Source organism: Schistocerca piceifrons, chromosome 3 (assembly GCF_021461385.2).
Source record: "Schistocerca piceifrons isolate TAMUIC-IGC-003096 chromosome 3, iqSchPice1.1, whole genome shotgun sequence".
Taxonomy (NCBI): Eukaryota; Metazoa; Arthropoda; class Insecta; order Orthoptera; family Acrididae; genus Schistocerca; species Schistocerca piceifrons.
In genome coordinates this window covers 213,910,752-213,933,575 of record NC_060140.1, presented here as the reverse complement: position 1 = coordinate 213,933,575, position 22,824 = coordinate 213,910,752, and the positions used below count along the sequence as shown (strand labels likewise).

At 44.9% G+C, this 22,824-nt stretch overlaps 1 protein-coding gene across 1 annotated transcript in view; it reads left to right on the top strand.

The window, feature by feature from the left end:
• Window positions 1-1,537: 1,537 nt before the first annotated feature.
• The window catches only part of LOC124789567 (endothelin-converting enzyme homolog), a 600,524-nt gene continuing 579,237 nt past the window's right edge, over window positions 1,538-22,824 (top strand). The window contains exon 1 of the mRNA XM_047256970.1: window positions 1,538-2,095. Coding sequence (XP_047112926.1) covers window positions 1,718-2,095 — 378 coding nt within the window. The 5' untranslated portion in view covers window positions 1,538-1,717. The remainder of the gene's footprint in view (window positions 2,096-22,824) is intronic.

Below are 22,824 nucleotides of genomic sequence, written 5' to 3'. Positions count from 1 at the left end.
CAGGAAGTCGCAGCCTAGCTTGTTAGGAGCATACGAAGTCTCTTGTTCAGTCCTTCCACTCGACTCAGAACCAAAGGGCCACGATCAGTTCTGTGGACAATGCCTGCAAATTGTGAGCTTTGTTGAAACTCCATGCACAAGGATGGTCTTCTCAGCCTTCTCTGCCAGCCTTGGAATGACCGAAGTATGACTCCAGAGCCCGGATGACAGGCTCTTCTTGTTCCAATGTGTGCCATAAGCTGCAGTTGGTGGGTTCTGTTCCCTCAATGGCTGCTGGAACAGCCTCTTCAACATGTTGAATGAAGGCCACAGGCATACACACTGAGGGCATCTGGTGTGCTTTCCTGTCCTTTGCTGCTATTTCCCTAAAGGGTACCAACATTCTCGATAGGTCTGATCTACTGACGATTAATAGTCCCCCTATCTTTTTGCGTTTGTCTCCTCTTCACAGCTTTACCTAAAACAGGTGACGGGAATCACACTGACTCAGATTCAGTTTCAGTAAAGACAGCACCTCAAACTTGTTGGTTAGGCGCATCAGGATCTACCACTGACGCGTCACTTGCAGTCAAGTGGACAAGTAGTGACAGATCATATACTTTCTGCCTTTTCGCGGTGTTATATAATGTGTTCTATTTTTTGAGGGATGTTTTAAATCAGACTTTCATGTATCACGCGTACCTACATCACTGCCTTATTGTGAATTTTGTATTTTTCCGCAGTGTTATGTAATTTGTTCATGTTTTTTCAGTGGTGTTTTTATTTTCAAAATTTCTTTTCCATTGATTTACTTATTGTGCATGTTGCATTCACCATGTAAACGATGTATTTTGTGGTTCCCCTTCCAATCATGTGCCTAGTGATGTGGCTATTCCAGTCTTATCGTACTGGACTCGTATTCGGGAGGACCGGAGTTTATTCACTTCCGGCCATCGTGACGTGGGTTTTCAATGGTTTCCCCTTTGCGCTAAGATGGAATGCTGGAATGGTTCCTTTGATTAGGCCATGGCCGATTTTCTGTCCTTATCTTATCTTATCGTATCTTATTTTGTTAATTTTTTATATGTATTATTTCTGTGTGTTAGTTACATGACCGATATTACTGAACTAAATGGTCTATGGACGACTAAATAAATAAAGTAAAATAAATGTTTTTAGCTATAGGACTTTTAAAAAAATTGAAATAACTAATTCCGAGCAGCTTTAAACGATAGTTGTTGCCCACATACAGATTCCTACTTGCTGTCTGACGGCGTGGTGCCCCATTATGCTCCTGCGACAATTAAAATCCTTATAAAACGTAGTTCGATTATGGGCAAGTTATTCTACAGATCAGAAACGACGGTGATGTTTCGTTCGGTTCGGTCAGCACAGTAGCGTTCCTATTGGCATACGTCAGAACTACTTGCAGGATAGCGAGCGCCCACTCCACTCAGCTGTTGGCACTCTCGCCTGCAAGTGCTGCTGCCGGTGCGCCTCCAGTGGCCGTCGCTGAAACTTTATGGATGCCGGCGAACTACGAGCGAGGGGCGTCTTGCATTCAGCCAATGAGCTTCGACGTGGTAGAAACGCGGGCCGGGCGAGCGTCCGTTGGACGTGAGTATTGTTGAGTACACGTGTGCACGGCGTACGGTGCAGTCGGGTAGTGGTGGTTACGGCAGGCGAGTGCACCCGTATTATGAGTGTTATTGTTGACGCTACAGTGAGTGACTGAGCAATGGAAGACGACAGTGAGAAGGGGTTGGCTAATGGCGGGAGGGATTCCTCACCGCCGGTGCCTTCGAGTCCGGGAGAGAAGGTGCCCTGCCTGCCTCCTTCCAGTTCCGATCAAATGCGCCGTTCGAGTGACGCGGACTCTGTGGGTGTGAAGCGCGGCGGACGCGGCCGTTCGGGATTCGTGTCCCGGCTGCAGCACAGCGCGAGCAAACGCACCGGTCTGTCTCGCACTGGCCTCATCGTCGCGATAATCATCATCTTGCTGTGTCTGGCCCTGTTCATCGCCGTCATCGTGATGGCTGCTTCGTGGCCTGTCACTCCACACAACCTCAGCGCGCCGCTCTGTAGGACAGCTGCGTGCCTCACGGCTTCTGCACAGGTACGTGCGAGAAGAGTTGGTCAAAGCTGTCTGCATTCGGCGGCATTATTGTTCCAAATCCTGTACAATGTTTTTTTTTATATTATCAACAAAGACACTCGGGTTTTTTATGTTAATGTGCCGGTTTGTTACCAGTTCGGGTGAAAAGTTTCTCTTGAAGGGACAAACACCCTACTAGATTTCAGCAATATTTAGAAAAAGATCACGCAGTTCATGATCATTTTCTATGAAACGAACGTAGTATAACTATGTGTAGTGGCGGCTGTCCGCCAAGGCACATTTCTGGCATCTGTTATTGTTTTTAATTCTTCTAAAATAACGTGTTTCTTTCATGTGAGGCCGTGAACATTTCGACCGATTTGTCGTTCCTTCGTTCTCATTACATTTACTTTTTCTCAACTGTCACCGGTTGCCATAATAGCTTGCAGTGACATTTGTTTTGATGCTCACGCACGGTGACCTTGGTGGTAACGCATAACATATATGTAATTTCCTGTGGTTGTTAGGATGCGTTTTGACAGTACTTGTCGCATCCACTTCGGGTAAATGCTGCTGAGGAGAAAAACGTGTGTTCGTAATTCTCTTCTCTTTGGTGTCGGTACAATAGAAAAGGGTGTTCCACGAAATACGATCAATTAATAACTTTTCGGCGCACTGATTATTTTTTAAATATGATTTCTGCTATTAGTTATGATTCACAATTGAAGTAAACATTGAATAAAACAAGTTTTTCTTACCTTTTAAAAACTTTGTTAACCTTCAGAATAAACAAAATGTTCCATCAAAGTACCAAGACGCTGAAGAATCTCACATGGAGACGAAACTGCACACATTTCAACTCTTGCATACTAAAGGCCTTTAGAATTCCCCGACTTGTAACTGGTTAGCAGATACCGTTTTCATCTCTACATCGCTCATTAAGTGTTATCGCTTAATCCTTAAAGTCGTCGTTACAGAGGAGTAAATATAAATGTTTAGCATTGTTTTAGACACATTTGGATAAGTGATACCCATTTACGAATTCCAAATTTGGCAATATCTTTTCTTCTGCTACGGAAGACTCAGTAATCTCATATTACGCGTAATTGGGATTTGTAAACACCTTCATGTTGCTATAGATGGATAAGCTGTGCAAAGCATACCTGCTATCAGTTGTTTCGAATGTACTGTCAATCTGAAGAATATTGTTCAGGGAAAGTTTAATGCCCTTTTTATTCTGAAATCCTGGCACACCTTTAATTCAAGTTATTGTAAATCACTTGATATCGTTTACGTGTGGGTTATTGTGTCAATTAAGACTTCCCGACGTACAAATGATTTAAAAGCCTTTGTTTAATATATCCATGGACACACATTTATAAAGAAAAAAAATCGTTTAATCGTGGGATCCCACCAAGATCATAGCAAATGGAACTGCATATGCGAAAAGTTTGCCAACTAAATTGACAAGTAGTTGCGGTTGTAAGCTTTCGAGTGCTTCAAAGAGAACTTGGTCACAGAACACCGTGATCTAAAATGTATCGCTATCATAGTTTCAAGAAAGGCAGCTGCAACTGCCGGAGGTTACTGAAGCGAAATATACTAGTGATTGTTGTATTGTAGTGTCTTTTGTTCTTCGCGTAAAAAATCAGTATTCTTTCTTATTCCGAACTTTGTTTATAAACCCAACGGCTGTGTAATAGTAGCTGTGTACTGTTGTTCTCGTGAAAATGAAATACAGCAGTCGCATCTTGCTTCCAGGTGCATATCAACATTGCGATCAGATGATCTAGTGACAGGATACACAGCATAGAGGGACATAACAATCTAGTCTATCGGAGATACCGTTAATTTCCCGTACTGACACAATACTTCAAGCAGAAGACAGCTGAGTATTTACTGATTTATTTGTTCACAAGCATATAAAATCTGCGAACGGGATACTGTATTCTACTTGTGTAGATGGCTGCCCACAGAGGGTACATTGATATTAATTTCATTCCAACAGTTATCAGAATGTTATTGACTGTTTTCGAAGAGCCAAGGAAATCATACTGCATATTTGTGTGGACAGGCGGCGCCGTTTTGGTAAAAGTAGTGCCCACACAAATACAACGGCACAACAACGATCTGATGTGAGCAGATGTTTGCAATGGACACACCCTCCACGAGACTCGAGGAAAAGGATCGATATTGGCAGCAGATGAATTGCGCAATCTTGCGGACCAACACATCCACCTCAAGCCCACAATTCGTTAACAAGGTTTTTTTTTCAGTCTGTAATTGTGAAGTGCAGAAATGATTATTACATACTCAGGAAGAATAGGTAAAGAAATATAGATTGAATTAGCCATAATTAGGCACGTTTTATTGGATTACACGATGAACGTATGCAGCTGTGCGGCCACCCTTCGGTGTTAATTGATTTTTTGGACAGTATTTTGGGCGGTTGTGGGAGTCGCATCATCAGAGAACGCTTAAAAAATGTGGATAACTGGACTAGAAATAGAGACATAAGTGTGTCCACACAACGGTGCGAAGTGACGAATCTGTGAGCACGTGCCATCGAGCCCTCCCCCCTGTCTGATGAGGAAGACACGTGCGACGCTAGTGAGTCTACCCCCGGTCTTGTTGCTTTGTTTTGCTGCCGCCGATTGTTTAAAAATTCAGTTATCCTTACGCGCTTCAATTTGCCTTAGAGAAGGGCAAAGTAGTTCTTTTTACGGAAATATTCCTGTTGAGATAGTTCTTTTAATTCAGATGATTTACATAGTCCGTTTTAAATGTTACCAATAAACAGGAGCATCTAGAAAACTTCTTAAACTAATAAATTAGAAGCCAAAATTTTGTAATTTTATTGGCCAAAAAATATTGAATGATCTTTAGGAACAAACCAGCGTGCTGGTTTCTTTGGAGAGGAGGAGGAGGAGGAGGAGGGGGGGGGGGGGAGCAGAGCGCTTTCAATTTTAACCTAGGCCTGTACTTGGGAAGTGGAAGGCACTAAAGATTAAAGTATTCTCACTGTCACCAAGAGCGTTTGCCAGCTTCCTAGTTCTATTTCTTATCTGATAGATGTAGAAAAATGGAAAAATCCGTTCTTATTTAATACCTAGTTCCCAAAAATTAATTTTTTAAAAGGAAAAGAAATACTGCATCAGAAGGCCTCTGCTTTATTCATTCATCGTGTTTAGATCCTACCAAGGGTAGAAGGGAAACTTTCAGGGATGTGGAACGAGCCAAGGTACGCATTAACAACAAATTATCACTATACTGACGAGCGCTGTCGATACTTACTCTGTTTAGGAGCGACAGGCTATTTTAACATTTCAGAGTTGTATGAGTCGTATTATTTCCCATTGACTTCGACCCTATTATGGCTTCATCTTTAGGCACTTGAGCGTAGTTGACGAAATTAAATAGACGTGCAAGCATATCTTGTTCGTGTACCATAGTATCCTCTAATGTGATAAACATAAGGGCAGTCGATACCGCCACCTGAGTGGCAATAGCGTCACATGGATAACTCCACTCGACTACATGTTAATTTCTCACGATTGTTGCTAACGCCAAATTGTTTCCACTCTGTTGAACTTTCTCTATGAAGGGGAAAAAAAAGAATATCTGCGCTACGAACTCGATCAGGCGTTGTTCTTCAGTGCTTTATGCTTCGCTTGGGTATGGTAGCGGCTAATGTTCAGCTGTTTGTTTTCCTTGATTTGACTTTGGTCATACGTTTTGCATTACTGTACTCCGATTCAAAACGATTTTGAATTTATTAGCTTATTATTGTAGGTAAACGTAGTCTTTATCGGGCGCTCTGCGCTGGAAACCGGTAAATCTACCATGCTGCAGATGATCTTACGGAAACCTCCTCTCCGTTTCATGAAGTTTAATATTGTACGTTCACGCGTACTCGGATTTTCGTGATGCATGTAGTGTGAAAAACGTCTCAGTCGTTTGTAGTGAAGTCGAGCATTGTATTTCAGACAATTGATGATCGTATTACTGTTTCAAAAGGTGTTTGAAATGTTCTTTCGGCGTAGGATCTAGACCAAGCCGCAAAGGCTTAACCATCATACACTGAAGAGCCAAAGAAACTGGTACACCAGCCTAGTATCGTGTAGGGCCCCGCGAGCACGCAGGAATGCCGCAACACGACGTGCCGTGGACTCGACTAATGTCTGAAGTAGTACTGGAGGGAACTCACACCATGAATCCTGCAGGGCTGTCCATAAATTTGTAAGAGTACGATGGCGTGGAAATTTTTTCTGAACAACACGTTCCAAGGCATCCAAAAAATGGTTCAAATGGCTTTAAGCACTATGGGACTTAACATCTGAGGTCATGACTCCATTAGACTTAGAATTACTTAAACATAACTAACTTAAGGACATCACACACTTCCATGACCGAGGCAGGATTCGAAGCTGCGACCGTCGCAGCTGCGTGGTTCCGGACTGAAGGCCCTAGAACCGCCCGGCCACCGCGGCCGGTCCAAGGCATCCCAGACATGCTCAACAGTGCTAATGTCTGAGGAGTTTGGTGGCCAGCGGAAGTGTTTAAACTGAGAAGAGAGTTCCTGGAGCCACTCTGTAGCAATTTTGGAGGTATAGTGTGTCGCATTGTCCTGCTGGAATTGCCCAAGTTTGTAGGAATGCACGATGGACATGAATGGATGCAGTCATCGGACAGTATGCTTACGTACGTGTTACCTGTCGTAGTCGTATCTAGACGTATAAGCGGTCCCATATCACTCCCCACATGCCCTACACCGTTACAGCTTGAACAGTCTCCTGTTGACATGCAGCGTCCATGGAGTCATGAGGTCGTCTCCATACCCGTACACGTCCATCCGCTCGATAAAATTTGAAACGAGACTCGTCCGACCAGGCAATATGTTTCCAGTCATCAACAGTCCAATGTCGGTGGTGACGGGCCCAGGCGAAGCGTAAAAGTTTGTGTCGTACAGTCATCAAGGATATATGAGTGGGCCTTCGTCTCCGAAAGCCCATATCGATAATGTTTCATTGAATGGTTCGCACGCTGATACTTGTTGATGGTCCAGCACTGAAATCCGCAGCAATTTGCGGAAGGATTGCACTTCTGTCACGCTGAACGGTTCTTTTCAGCCGTCGTTCGTCCCATTCTTGCAGAATCTTTTTCCGGTCGCGGCGATATCGGAGATTTGATGTTTTACCGGATCTCTGATACTATACATACGTGAAATGGCCGTACGGGAAAATCCCCACTTCATCGGTAACCCGGAGATGCTGTGTTCCACCGCTCGTGCAACGGCTATAACACCGCGTTCAAACTCACTCAAATTTTGATAGCCTGTCATTGTAGGAGCAGTAACCGAGCCAAAAACTGCGCCAGATACCTGTCTTATATAGGCGTTGCCGACCGCAGCGGCATATTCTTCCTGTTTACATATCCTTGCATTTGAATGCGCAAGTGTATACCAGTGTCTTTGGCGCTTCAGTGTATAATAAGAGTATGAATGTAAGCACAATGACACGTGCTCACGGGTGTTCGAAGGTAGCCTAACATCGCCACTTTTCAAATAACGCAGCTGAAGAGCACCACCGCCCATGTTCGACGTCGGTGTGCAATAACCACTCATAGGCTGCAGATGACAGCATTACAGTACATCTACATCCTTTGCAATTCACACTTAAGTGCCTGGCAGAGGGTTCATCGAACCGTTTTCCTTCTACACTCCTGGAAATGGAAAAAAGAACACATTGACACCGGTGAGTCAGACCCACCATACTTGCTCCGGACACTGCGAGAGGGCTGTACAAGCAATGATCACACGCACGGCACAGCGGACACACCAGGAACCGCGGTGTTGGCCGTCGAATGGCGCTAGCTGCGCAGCATTTGTGCACCGCCGCCGTCAGTGTCAGCCAGTTTGCCGTGGCATACGGAGCTCCATCGCAGTCTTTAACACTGGTAGCATGCCGCGACAGCGTGGACGTGAACCGTATGTGCAGTTGATGGACTTTGAGCGAGGGCGTATAGTGGGCATGCGGGAGGCCGGGTGGACGTACCGCCGAATTGCTCAACACGTGGGACGTGAGGTCTCCACAGTACATCGATGTTGTCGCCAGTGGTCGGCGGAAGGTGCACGTGCCCGTCGACCTGGGACCGGACCGCAGCGACGCACGGATGCACGCCAAGACCGTAGGATCCTACGCAGTGCCGTAGGGGACCGCACCGCCACTTCCCAGCAAATTAGGGACACTGTTGCTCCTGGGGTATCGGCGAGGACCATTCGCAACCGTCTCCATGAAGCTGGGCTACGGTCCCGCACACCGTTCGGCCGTCTTCCGCTCACGCCCCAACATCGTGCAGCCCGCCTCCAGTGGTGTCGCGACAGGCGTGAATGGAGGGACGAATGGAGACGTGTCGTCTTCAGCGATGAGAGTCGCTTCTGCCTTGGTGCCAATGATGGTCGTATGCGTGTTTGGCGCCGTGCAGGTGAGCGCCACAACCAGGACTGCATACGACCGAGGCACACAGGGCCAACACCCGGCATCATGGTGTGGGGAGCGATCTCCTACACTGGCCGTACACCACTGGTGATCGTCGAGGGGACACTGAATAGTGCACGGTACATCCAAACCGTCATCGAACCCATCGTTCTACCATTCCCAGACCGGCAAGGGAACTTGCTGTTCCAACAGGACAATGCACGTCCGCATGTATCCCGTGCCACCCAACGTGCTCTAGAAGGTGTAAGTCAACTACCCTGGCCAGCAAGATCTCTGGATCTGTCCCCCATTGAGCATGTTTGGGACTGGATGAAGCGTCGTCCCACGCGGTCTGCGCGTCCAGCACGAACGCTGGTCCAACTGAGGCGCCAGGTGGAAATGGCATGGCAAGCCGTTCCACAGGACTACATCCAGCATCTCTACGATCGTCTCCATGGGAGAATAGCAGCCTGCATTGCTGCGAAAGGTGGATATACACTGTACTAGTGCCGACATTGTGCATGCTCTGTTGCCTGTGTCTATGTGCCTGTGGTTCTGTCAGTGTGATCATGTGATGTATCTGACTCCAGGAATGTGTCAATAGTTTCCCCTTCCTGGGACAATGAATTCACGGTGTTCTTATTTCAATTTCCAGGAGTGTACTTCTCTACCATTCCACTCTCGAATGGCGCGTGGGTAAAAGGAACACCTAAATATTTCCGTTCGAGCTCTGATTTCTCTTATTCTATTATGATGCTCATTTATCCCTACGTAGGTGGGTTTCAACAAAATATTTACGCATTCGGAAGAGGAAGTTGGTGACTGAAATTTCGTAAATAGATCTCACCGGAAAGAAAACCGCCTCTGTTTCAGTGACTGCCACCGCAACTCGCGTATCATATCAGTGACACTCTAACCTCTATTGCGCGATAACACGAAACGAGCTGCCCTTCTTTGCACTTTTTCGATGTCCCCCGTCAATCCTACCTGGTAAGGATCCCTTACCGCGCAGCAGTATTCCAGCAGAGGACGGACAAGTGTAATGTAGGCTGTGTCTTTAGTGGGTTTGTCGCATCTTCTAAGTGTTCTGCTAACAAAGGGCCGTCTTCGTTTCGCCTTCCCCACAATATTATCTACGTGGTCTTTCCAATTTAAGTTACTCGTAATAGTAATGCCTAAGTCGAATTGACAGCCCTTAGATTTGTGCGATTTATCGTATACCCAAAATTTATGGGATGTTTTTTAGTACCCATGTGGATGACCTCGCACTTTTCTTTGTTTAGTGCCAATTGCCATTTTTAACATCATACAGAAATTCTCTCTAGATCATTTTGTGATTGGAATTGATCGTCTGATGATTTTACTAGACGGTAAATTACAGCGTCATCTGCAAACTATCTAAGGGGGCTGCTCAGATTATCACCTAGATCTTTATGTAAATCAGGAAAAGCAGAGGGCGTATGACACTACAGGAGAGTATGCAAAGCATATCGGGGAAGGACGGAATGCAGGGAAGTCGTGGTAACGCGGAAACGGAGCCATAAATTTGACGTCCACGAGGATACGATCATTGGCTTTCGCGCCAAGGTTGGAAGCGTTACCGAAACCGAAATGTTTGTAAACTGTTCGCTTGCCACCTGGTTAAAGCGTACCGTGCATGGCAAATGGCGGTATACATTTCCGGCGCCGAGGCAATTGCGGTGCACCACGGGCTATAAATGGCAGACGTGAACGACGGCTGCGGAGACGTGTATGGGCGAATAGACGTGCGACTGTTGAGCAAATGACCGCCCAGGTGAACAAAGGGTGTCTTCTCAACAACCGTTCATTGAACGCTGCTGCACGCGGGCCACTGCAACAGGCGCGAGGTTCATGCAGCTATGCTGACTGCTGTTCATTGACGTCGTCGTCTGGAATTTGCACGGCAGCCCCGCTATTGGGCGTCCATTGGGTGACATCAGATGAATCACGTTTTATGCTCTCTCGGGTAGATGGCTGTTGGCGTGTGCGGCGTTCGGCGAACAGTCTGTAACAGTCGTTGGCAGGGTTCAGGCTGGAGGGGGCAACGTTATAGTCTGGTAAATAATCTGGACACCGTAGATCTACATAAGTATGTATTTACCTTTGGGGACCATGTGCACCACTGCAAGGAGTTTCTTTTTCCTCTGCACGATGGGATCAACCAGCAAGACAGTGCAACTTGTCAGTTCGCAGTGTACTTGCGTAGTTCGAAGATCACCAGGTCGAGTTTATTGTACTCCCCTGGCCATCAGACTCCACAGATTTAAATGCAATCGAGAATCTGAGAGGCTACCCCTATCGGGCCGTTTGTGCCATGGAATCTCAACCGAGAGACCCAGGGCTGCTGGTCACGGCGTTGGAGTTAGACTAACGTGGTTATTCAGGCTTTTGACAGGTGCTCATATTAATGTGACTGGACGTTGTATTTACTTGAGTACAGCGATATTTTTCAAACTTATCTCCTGTTTTAACCGCAATATGGGGACCATAACCGAATCACGAAAAACGCCCCCACACTGTAACATCATGTCCTTCATACATAACTTTTGGTTCCTCAAGTGATTGTAGTGATTTTCCAGGCATTGACCAAGCACAAAACCATTCCATCAGATCGCCACAGTGTATAGCGTGATCCATTACTCGTTTCCAGTCATCGACTGTCCAGCAGTGTCGCTTTTTATATCACTTCGGCCGTCGCTTAGCATTGACTGCAGAAATTTGTGGCCTATGAAGAGCTGCTCACTCATAGTAGCCCATTCTTCTGACTCCCTGTGCACAGTCATTGAACTAACTGGACTGCTGGGAGCACTTAGAAACTCACGAGTGATTACTTCTGCTCATTTCAAGTTCTTACAACCATCCTGTACAGTGCTCGGAGGCCCCTGCCCGCCAATACGTGACATGTTCCTAATCTGTGTTTAACTGTGGTTGTTTCGTTGCGTCTCCGTTCCTCAATCATCTCAACCGTCGACTTGTGCGCTTCAGAAGGGCTTTTACTCAGGTGACAACTGCCGCGTCCAGTATCAGCTGGGATTGCTCGAATTAAGTAATGCGCTGCGTCTAGAGTGGCGCTGTCACCCATGATTTCCAGTCTGAGGCTCGAACAGGCAGTGCTGTGATGTCACGCCTGCATAACGGCCTACTTTGCTATAACAGTCCACTTGGCGTCGCTGTTACTGTTACCGTTATGTACTGGTTATCAAGGATGCTCTGCAGCTCTGTTCGAGATGTCAGAACAGCAGTTCGCTTAGCTTGCTTTTATCGCGAGCCTCTCGCCCAGCGCAAAGTCCCACCCGACTGGAAGAAACCACAGGTTACTCCTACATGTAAGAAGGGCGAAAAGAACGGACCAGAAAAATTAAAGACGAATATCCGTAAAATCAGTTTGCTGCAGAATCCTTGAACATATTCTCAGTTGGAACATAACAAATTTTCTTAAGATAGAGAATCTTATGGCACGAATCAGCACGGTTTTAGTAAACATCGTTTGTCCGAAACTCAGATAGCCCTTTTCTCACATGATATACTGCTACCTATGGATGAGGGGTAACAGGCAAATAGGTAGATTTGCGGAAAGTATTTGGTGCGGCGTCCCACTACTGTAGACTTAACGAAGGTATGAGCTTATGGAATAGGTTCCCAGACGTGCGAGTGTCTCGAAGACTTCTTAAGTAATAGAGCCCAGTATGTAGTCCTCGACGGCGAGTGTTCATCGGACCCAAGGGTATTGACGGAAGTGTAATGGGACCGCTATTACTCGTTTTTTCTGTACACATAAATGATCTGGCGGACAGCAAGCTGCGGTTATTTGCTGATGATGTTGTGGTGTACGGTAGAGTCTCGTCCTCGAGTGACAGTAGAAGCATACAAGATGATTGAGTCAAAATTTCTGATTGGTGTGATGAATGGCAGCTAGCTCTAAATCTAGAGACATGTAAGTTAATCCCGATGAGTAGGAAAAACAACCCCACGATTTTCGCATACAGCATTAGTAGTGTCCTGCTTGATAGAGTCACGTCGTTTAATATCTGGCCGTAACGTTGCAAAGCGATATGAAATGGGACAAGCATGTGAGGACTGTGATAGGGAAGGCGAATGGTCGACATCGGTGTATTGGGAGAATTTTGGGAAAGTGTGGTTCATCAGTAAAGGAGCCCGTGTGTAGGACGCTCGAGTGTTTGGGATCGGATTAAAGCAAAGTAAGATATCGAAACAATTCAGAGGCGAGCTGGTAGATTTGGTACCGGTAGGTTGAAACAACACGCAAGTGTTACGGACATGCTTCGAGAACTCAAATTGGAATCCCTGCAGGGAAGGCGACGTTCTTTTCGAGGAACGCTATTGAGCAAGTTTGGAGAACCGGCATTTGAAGCGTACTGCAGAATCATTCTACTGCCGCCAACATACACTACTGGCCATTAAAATTGCTACACCAAGAAGAAATGCAGATGATAAACGGGTATTCATTGTACAAATATATTATACTAGAAGTGACATGTGATTTCACTTTCACGCAATTTGGGTGCATAGATCCTGAGAAATCAGTACCCAGAACAACCACCTCTGGCCGTAATAACGGCCTTGATACGCCTGGGCATTGAGGCAAACAGAGCTTGGATGGCGTGTACACGCATAGCTGCCCATGAAGCTTCAACACGATACCACAGTTCATCAAGAGTAGTAACTGGCGTATTGTGACGAGCCAGTTGCTCGGCCACCGTTGACCAGACGTTTTCAATTGGTGAGAGATGTGGAGAATGTGCTGGCCAGCGCAGCAGTCGAACATTTTCTATATCCAGAAAGGCCCGTACAGGACCTGCAACATGCGGTCGTGCATTATCCTGGTGAAATGTAGGGTTTCGCAGGGATCGAATGAAGGGTAGAGCCAAGGGTCGTAACACATCTGAAATGTAACGTCCACTGTTCAAAGTGCCGTTAATGCGAACAAGAGGAGACCGAGACGTGTAACCAATGGCACCCCATACCATCACGCCGGATCATACGCCAGTATGGCGATGACGAATACACGCTTCCAATGTGCGTTCATCGCGATGTCGCCAAACACGGATGCGGCCATCATGATGCTGTAAACAGAACTTGGAATCATCCGAAAAATTGACGTTTTGACATTCGTGCACGCAGGCGCTCCTGTCTGTGATGCAGCGTCAAGGGTAACCGCAGCCGTGGTCTCCGAGCAGATAGTCCACGCTGCTGCAAACGTCGTCGAACTGTTCGTGCAGATGGTTGTTGTCTTGCAAACGTCCCCATCTGTTGACTCAGGGATCGAGACGTGGCTGCACGATCCGTTACAGCCATGCGGATAAGATGCCTGTCATCTCGACTGCTAGTGATACGAGGCCGTTGGGATCTAGCACGGCGTTCCGTATTACCCTCCTGAACCCACCGATTCCATATTCTGCTAACAGTCGTCGGATCACGACCAACGCGAGCAGCAATGTCGCGATACGATAAACCGCACTCGCGATAGGCTACAATCCGACCTTTATCAAAGTCGAAAACGTGATGGTACGTATTTCTCCTCCTTACACGAGACATCACAACAACGTTTCACCAGGCAACGCCGGCCAAATGCTGTTTGTGTATGAGAAATCGGTTGGAAACTTTCCTCATGTCAGCACGTTGTAGGTGTCGCCACCGGCGCCAACCTTCTGTGAATGCTCTGAACTAATCATTTGCATATCAGAGCATCTTCTTCGTGTTGGTCAAATTTCGCGTCTGTGGCACGTCATTTTTGTGGTGTAGCAATTTTAAGGTCAGTAGTGTATATTTGGAGTAAAGACCACGAAGTGGAGATACGAGAAATTAGGGCTCATACAGAGGCGCAGACAGTCGTTTTTCCATAGCTTTATTTACGTGTGGATCAGGAAATAGCTAATGGTGGTACAGGATACCCTTCGCCACGCACAGTACGGTGGCTTGCGGAGTATCCATGTAGACAGATGTACGTGTAGAAAGGACTGGAGTTAAACCGTAATAAGTCGTAGGAGTTCATGGATTAACGTGATGTCCTCCCCTGAAAGATAATAAAGAGCCAAGTGAGGCAGTGGCTCGAATACCTGCTGTAGTTAATTACAGTTTTATTACGCTGTTACTGTGCGCCTGTCCGGGCCCGGAGGATGGTATAGGAATCAAGCGCGACGTTAATTAGTCATCAGATTCCTGGCATGAACCTGTATTTGGGGGAGGGACAATTATTATTACTGTTGGCGACCAAGTCTAGTTGCTTCCTCCACAGGTGATTTCGCCAAGTCGGACGTAAAGTATAAAAAAAGGGAGGTTGTCACGTTCCGTTGTTAATCTTTAAATTACATTTTCCCTCGTCGAAGTAAACCAGTCAGTAAATGTCTAGGTGTTTTCAGTATGTACGGCTCAAGAGCTTTCTCCGTCGTTAAATGGGAAATAGTAATCCATAGTCTGGTTCAGGTAACCGCATGCCAAACGTTCGTTGCTAGGACAACCGTCTGCAGGTGGCGTTTCGATTAACAGTGTGCATTTACGTATCCAGAGTGAGGGAAGCATGAGAATCAGGACACTCGTCCCAGGAACATTTTACTCTTAGAGTTCCCTTTTTCCGTACATATATTTCCACATGTGTCAGCTAATTTTGCGAGAATAAAGTAGCATGGACAGTAAGTGTCTCGAAAAAGCATTGTAAATTATGTATTTCTGCCAGTTGATGCCATGAAGCAATGTACTAATCACTGTCGTAAACAAATTACATATTGAAATTTTTTTGTTTATTGTTATTATAAAATCGTGAGAGTCTAGTTTCCGTTCACTACGGATAACGCGTAGGACGGAAGAGTGTTTTCTTCACAAATTTACAGAAAAAAATGGAGCAGGAATGTAATGAGCTGAACTAAAAAATTAATATACAAATCCGTATTATAGAGTGTGGTTCTGTATGGAACGGAGACCTGGACAACTAACCTGAAGCACATTAAAAAGTTACAAGCTCTAGAGATGGACTTCTGGAGAAGATCGGCAAGAATCTCTAGGAAAGAGGAGATAAGGAACACCGAAATAATAAGGAGAATGGAAATAAAAGAAAGGATATATGACGTAATGGATAGGAAGAAATTACAGTGGTACGCGGATGTACGACGAATGGAGAAAGCCAGAATATCAAAATTGATACTGGAGTGGGAACCGGAGGGGGGGAGAAGAAGACGACGATCTATGACCACCTCGCTCCAAAATGTACAGCACACAATGAGGAGAATGGGCGCAGAGGAAGAGGACACACAAGATCGAAACACCTGAAGGAATATTTTGAAAATGTAGTTTAAGAACGTTTATTCTTTGTATAGTAATTTCCGAGTAAATTAATACGCGCCTGGTGACTATTCCGGTGATTTCTCCGGACTCATGCGCGCATTTTGCACACGTTTGCCCATTACACACTGTTCCAGTCACCAAACTTTTTAGGGTAGCATGTACTAATAAAGCACCCGACACGTTGCCGTACACTTGAGACCAACTTGAAGAGTATGGGTGTAACTGCAGAATTGTAGGAGAACGCGGGAAGATTGTGTCGTCGGTCCGAGAGCCGAAGGCCAGGCTACCGGCTTCAGATCCGGGTGAGCGCAGACCACCCACAGACAGCGTGCCGGCCAGACAGGCAGCCCTGTGGACGTGCCTCACTGCGCGCGCCTTTCGCACCGGAGTGAGCAGCTCTGGCCAGGTGAGTATGCCCTCGCTCAGGACTTCCTAGGTACATCCCACAGTGTAGTGTTTGAGCCGAAATGTGTGATACACAGTGGCGATGATGCACCGGATGACGCTGTGAATTGTTGCTGGAAGATTTGTAAAACTGGAGAAACAAGACGAGTCAAAAAAAAAAAAAAAAAAAGAGAGAAAGAAAGAAATGTGGTAGAACCTACGCTGCTCAGCCTGTACGCAAATGATCAACAAATTCTCCATGAATTTCCATTCATGCAAATGATCGTGGCCTTACCGTGAGACAGACAGTCACAGAATCCCTACTTGTTACGTCAGCGTATTGCAAAGGTAATGTATAGAATACTAAGTTAAAGATCAAAATATGTGTCTTCCAACTGCGCTCAAAATCGGCATGAAAAGAAGAAAGAAAAATTATCCGTGATGAGGGGGAACAAGGTGCTCTATACATGTGCTTTGCCAAGAACGTTAGAGCTACAGATTATCGTTAGTAAATGTGTGTGCACAACATGTTGTTGTTATTGTTTTGGTCTTCAGACTGAAGACTGGTTTGGTGCAACTCTCCATGCTACTCTATCCTGCGCAAGCCTCATAATCTCCAAATAACTACTGAAACCTACGGCCTTCTGAATCTGTTTACTGTATTCATCTCTTGATCTCCCTCTACGATACGATGTATAGACACCCGCCCCCCTCCCCCGCTCTCTCTCTCTCTCTCTCTCTCTCTCTCTCTCTCTCTCTCGCACGCGCGCGCGCGCGCGCACACACACACACACACACACATATATATATATATATATATATATATATATATATATATATATATATATATATATATTACTTCCCTCCAGTACTAAATTCGTGATCCCTTGATGTCTCAAAAGTCGGAATGTGTCCTATCAACTATACCTTCTTCTAGTCAGATTGTGCCACAATTTTCTTTTCCTTATCAATTTTATTCAGTACGTCCTCATCTAGTCTTCAGCATTCTTCTGTAAACCCACATCTCAAAAGCTATTTTCTTCATGTCTAAGCTGTTTATTGTCCACGTTTCACTTCCATACGCGCTTACACTCCGGACTGCATACATGGTGCAAGTCCTCCTATTCTATAAATAGATAAGTAAGTAAACAACCACTAGTCGATGGCGTTTCTCAGCAGTCCAATATGCGTGCTCAGAACAGTTGCTAAATGCTTCGTATCTCAATATCTGTTGCTGTGTTTATTACATGATATTTGCTACTACTATTCAAAATATTTCTTCTTCTAATATGAAACGAGTTTCCTAAACTTATAGGGTACGTCTTTTATGCTCCATATGTGAATAAATTGATACAGTTTAATTGCACAATATTTGTTGGATTTGGTTTGCACCATGATGTATTTCCTCGGGCAGCTATAGATCACGAGGCACGGAATCATTTTGTTACCCTATATAAAGTCCATGTATTATCCCATAATTTAATAAATCATAGAATATTATCTCTGTCCCTAGCCATAGTCCATTATTGTATCCTGCCAAAATTAGCTGGTTTAATATGTCTCCTGCGATTGGATTGTCCCTGTCGGTTATATGCTACCACTTGAATAACATTTATTATTACATCTACAGTTACATAAACAACCATTACACACTTCAAATCGGTGTCCGAATGGATTGTAAGCGTCAGTGTGGTGTCCGCGTCGCAAGAGACTTATATCTTTGCTGCGGTGGTGATACTGTCAGTGACTGTAATAGCTATTGTAGCGCCATGATATACACGGAATTGTGCGTATACGCTTTCAGTCATCAGGGACACTACCTCGTTTGTCCCACACCATGTCGCACAAAGAAAGATGCAGAATACAAGCGTCTCCAGGTAGTCTGCTGCCATGCAGTAAGTGCGTCACTGGCTAACCTAACAGGAGAATAGTGCAAACGCTTGGTGCATGGGGCATTTAGCGATAATATTTTCTGAGGTTCCGAGCTCACCATAATCGCATTGCCTTTTTCGTCGCTGGAGTCTATCCAGGTGCTATGGACAAGGACCGTGCCCAGTCAGAAAGTGAATCACACACACCGATTGGGAGTGTAAAGCAGAAACGTCAAGTTTTGGTGAAAGCTGGGAAAAACTGCGACGGGGGCGCACGTGATGTTGATGCCAGTGTCCTGAACAAATGTGTTAGCAGGAAGGAGATCATCGGTGAACTATGGTAACCGAAACAGCTCGGAAACAAGAAAACATTGCTCGGGTGAAAGACAGCGTATAAAAAGTCAGACAACATCGTAAAATAGGTATTGCAGATTGAATTAAAAGATCGTCATGTCAGCACACTACTAAAAGGACTTCCACCTTTATCCTTAAATATTATCTGTTTGTGAATGAAGTTCTAACTTCCAGACCAAGCTGTGTGTGTTCACTTCCGCCGTTAGTTTCTGACTGAAGTGGTGTCGGAATATTCGGGTCCTTGGTTCCTCATATCTTCAAATGGGGCCCGTTTTAGTCTGTCCTGGTAAACGAACTCATAGAGCACGCGCCCATTTACATACGCAAATCATCATCAGTACCTTGAAGAGCCTTTGCGTGATGTTATGACGAGATTGAGGTTTGGTGCATAATTTCCAGGCTTGTTTTGTCTAAGTATTTGTTTACCATCCCGCGTTGTTATTATTATATGAAAGCTTGATTAGTTCTTCGTCCAGAAAATTATTGGAGTAGGGGACGTCGTACAGTGTTCGATCTGAAATGGAATTGCGACAAAGATTCGCGGACGCCCTTTAATAATATCGAGTGCCATATTGTATAATTTTTTAAAAAAACAATTAGTTATTTGAGAATAGGGAGAAGTCACATATTACGCTATTACAATAACATTCGCCTCATTTATTGTGAATTTGCAGTAACAGTTATAAATGTACGCTCGAGTGATTTATGAGTCTTTGCGGAAATTTTTGCGAAACGCCGCTTTAGAAACTTGTTGGCATCTCATCTGAAAGTCTTGTCTTAAAAAGAAACGCTCAAGTCACTTATGGAAACGATGCTTACTGTCTGCCTGACGCAGCATAGGAGATGCAAGTTGTAAATCAGCATGAGACTGGCGAAGATTAACTGGATAAACACACGCAAGGTCGCGCTTATAATAATCGCTGATTCATCATTCCGCTCCTCTGAAACACTCACTTCCGCTAAGTAATGCAATACTAGCACTACGTGGTATTGACTGGCTACTGTTTAAAATGCCCACTGTTTCAATATGCCTTAAAAATTGATTATGTCTTATTTTCGCTTCGAATTCGAAAGTGATAGTTGCCAACAGGCCATGGTCAGACCATTGGAGAAACAGGTTGTGGTGGCGGCGCAGCCTGGTGTAGAATTCAATGGTACCCAAAGTATTTCGTGATTGCTGTCGTTATTGATTACGAAATGCCTGTGACTAGGAATTTGCATTTGGAACAAGAAGCAAAAATTAGAAAGGTCGGGAGATTCTCTGTCTCTGTCTCTCTCTCTCTCTCTCTCTCTCTCTCTCTCTCTCTCTCTCTCTCTCTCTCTCTTTCTTTTAATGCTAACGTCCAGGAAGCTATAGAGTAAGTTCGGAAAACAATTGTGTTCGGGATAATAATTAATGGACAGAAGATAAACGTGCTACAGTATGCAGATGAAATTACTGTTTTCAAGGAGACGAAAGAAAATCTAGAGGTGGTCCTCACCGCAATGAATTATTGAATAAACAAGAGGAAGACTAAAGTGATGGTATCCAGTAACGAAGAAGAACATCTCGGAATGAGAACTGGAAGACAGGAGCCAGAAATGCTACAAGAATTTACCTACTTGGGGAGCATGAGCACTACGGGCGGTAGAGCTGGGAAGAAATTCTGAGGCCAAAATTGCATTTAACTTTAGAAAGAACATACTCACTAGCAAGATCATTAGTCTGAAAACGAGGAAACTGATCATAGAAGGAAGTGTTCGGAGTGGAGCCCTATACAGGTGTGAAACTTGGACAGTAGGAAAACGACAGAGAAGACGGCAAGAAGCCCTGGAGATTTGGAGTTACAGAACGATGTTGAAGTTCAGTTGGAGAGATAGTAGAAGAGGTGCTGAGAATAACACAAGAAACCAGATCTCTCTGGATGCGCATGCATTGTAAGATGGAGTTGCATCTTTCGGAATAATAGCGGAAGGAGTGATTGAGGAAAGGAATCGCCGGGAGCGAAGGAATCATACATATTATGAGTGATGTTGCATGTACTCTTTATGCAGAAATGAAGAGGAAGGCAGACAGAAGAGTGGAATGGAGTATTGCTGCAAACTAACCTCAGGGCTGAACGTTGAAGAAGAAGAAGAGAAGGTAATGGTGGTTGTGTTTACGCTAAAGGAATTTATTGAAAGGATTCTCTGAAAGTGCAAGTGTATCTGTAAAGGAACTGCATACAAGACGCAGTCTGGAGTACTATTGTTAGGCTTAGAGGCTTTGTCGTACTGTTGAGACAGTAGACGCCTAACGAATTCACATACGGGCTATAAGGGTCGTGCTGTCTCTTACGAAATGGTTCAGAACAAATCTCACGAGATAGTTGCCACGCTAAACATTGACAGAAAGGATTTTAAAGTGAGGTTGGATGATTCGTTTTATGAGACGGCAAAATCTCAGTCTACGAAAGAGACCATCCTTGTGACGGCGTATAGCTCGAGACCACACAATAAGGTAATAGAGTTCCATCGTTTCGTAATGCAAGTGCGACAGGAATATGACTACTTGGTCTCCCCGATTGATAACGCTGACCAGACGTCTTTGTTTTTTGACATGCCGCACAACACCACCGTTGCTCCAAATGGCTCAAAAAGTGTCCTTGTGAAGACGACTGACGCGGAGAAACTAAAATGCATAAAACGCACAATAATCTTGTGCATTACAGCAGACGGCAATAAACTTCTACCGTATGCCATCTTTAAAAGGAAGACCAAAGGAAACTATCCCACATAGATTTCATTTTCAAGTTCAGGAAAAGTGCTGGATGATAGCAGATGTGATGGGGGATTTGTTGGAGAAAGTCTGGGAAAGACGACCTGGGGCATTATTACAAAAGAAGTCCTAGACAGTTTCTGGGATCACGTTGTGGAAGCTGTAAAGGAGAAAATTAAACGGATGAAGTCAAATTCCTGGAGGTTGAACATCCATTCTTCAACCTTTAGATGTCATCTTCGACGCCTGTATTCAGAATGTATGGCGGCGGGGTCTCGTCAGCTGACTCCAGGAGGCTGGAAAGGACGCCATCAATACCGACGTTGCGGGTGGATAATCCGTACCTGGGAGATTTTGGTAAGAAGAGTTTAAAAATCTGGAATTTGTTGTGCCATTGACGGTTCCGAGGGCGACATGTGGAATAGTAAAAATGAAGACGATGATGATGTGTTATTTAGTGATGATAGTGACAAAAGCGAGGTCGCAAAATAGTGAGAGAAAAGAAACCGTGAAACATTGCATTGCTGCCTTTCATTGTAAGCATAATGAAACCGTGGTATGAATCCAGTTCTGTGTTAAACGAAAATAAATACCGGTAGATACCATTTTTTTCACTAATTACCGTAAATATGACTTTTACCCACCTAAAAAATCGTTTCCCTTCCTTTCTAAATTCATAGAAGCATCACACTACTACTCGCATAATTCCCTCTCTAGTGTTTTCAAGAAAAATTTTCGAGGAAAAAAAAAGGGGGGACGCAATGTAGTACGGTATGTAACTCTGCAGTACAGTGAAATGAAATGAAACGTATATTACAACTAGCTTATTATATTAGTAATAACATGATACAGTGATAGATTGCTATAAGATAAGCATACAGGGTGTGAAAAATTAACAGCATATTATGAACTGATGAACATACACCCACGTTCTCCTTCCGCACTCCAACGACAAGTTTTAAAACTGGACGACTCCAGCAAGTACGATACTGGTTGGTCTTTTTCTCGCTGGCACGGGCACACAGAAAACATTGTTTTCTCTTTGAACCCATAATGGGTATTTGTTGTTTCGAGAGCGGTTTCTTCAAAACTACTGTGATTGTTATTCTTATCCGGAAAATTGGGATCAAGCACTGACGTACGTAATTGAGGAACAGCACGTTACAAGGCATCCCAGATATGGTCAATAATGCTCATGCCTGATGAGTTTGGTGCCTAGCGGAAGTGTTTAAACCGAGAAGAGTGTTCCTGGAGTCACTCTGTAGCAATTCTGGACGTTTGACGTGTCGCATTGTCCTGCTGGAATTGCCGTCGGAATGCACCATGAATATGAATGAATGCAGGTGATAAGACAGGGCTCTTTACATACGTGTCACATGTCATAGTCGTATGTAGACGTATCAGGGGTCCCATATCACTCCTCACACGCCCCACACCATTACAGAGCCTCCACCAGCTTCAACAGCCCTGCTGACATGCAGAATCCGTGCATTCATGAGGTTGTCTCCATACCCGCACACGTCCAACCACTCGATACATTTTGAAACGACGCTCGTCCGACATGGCAACATGTTTCCAGTCATCAACAGTCGAATGTCGGTATTGACG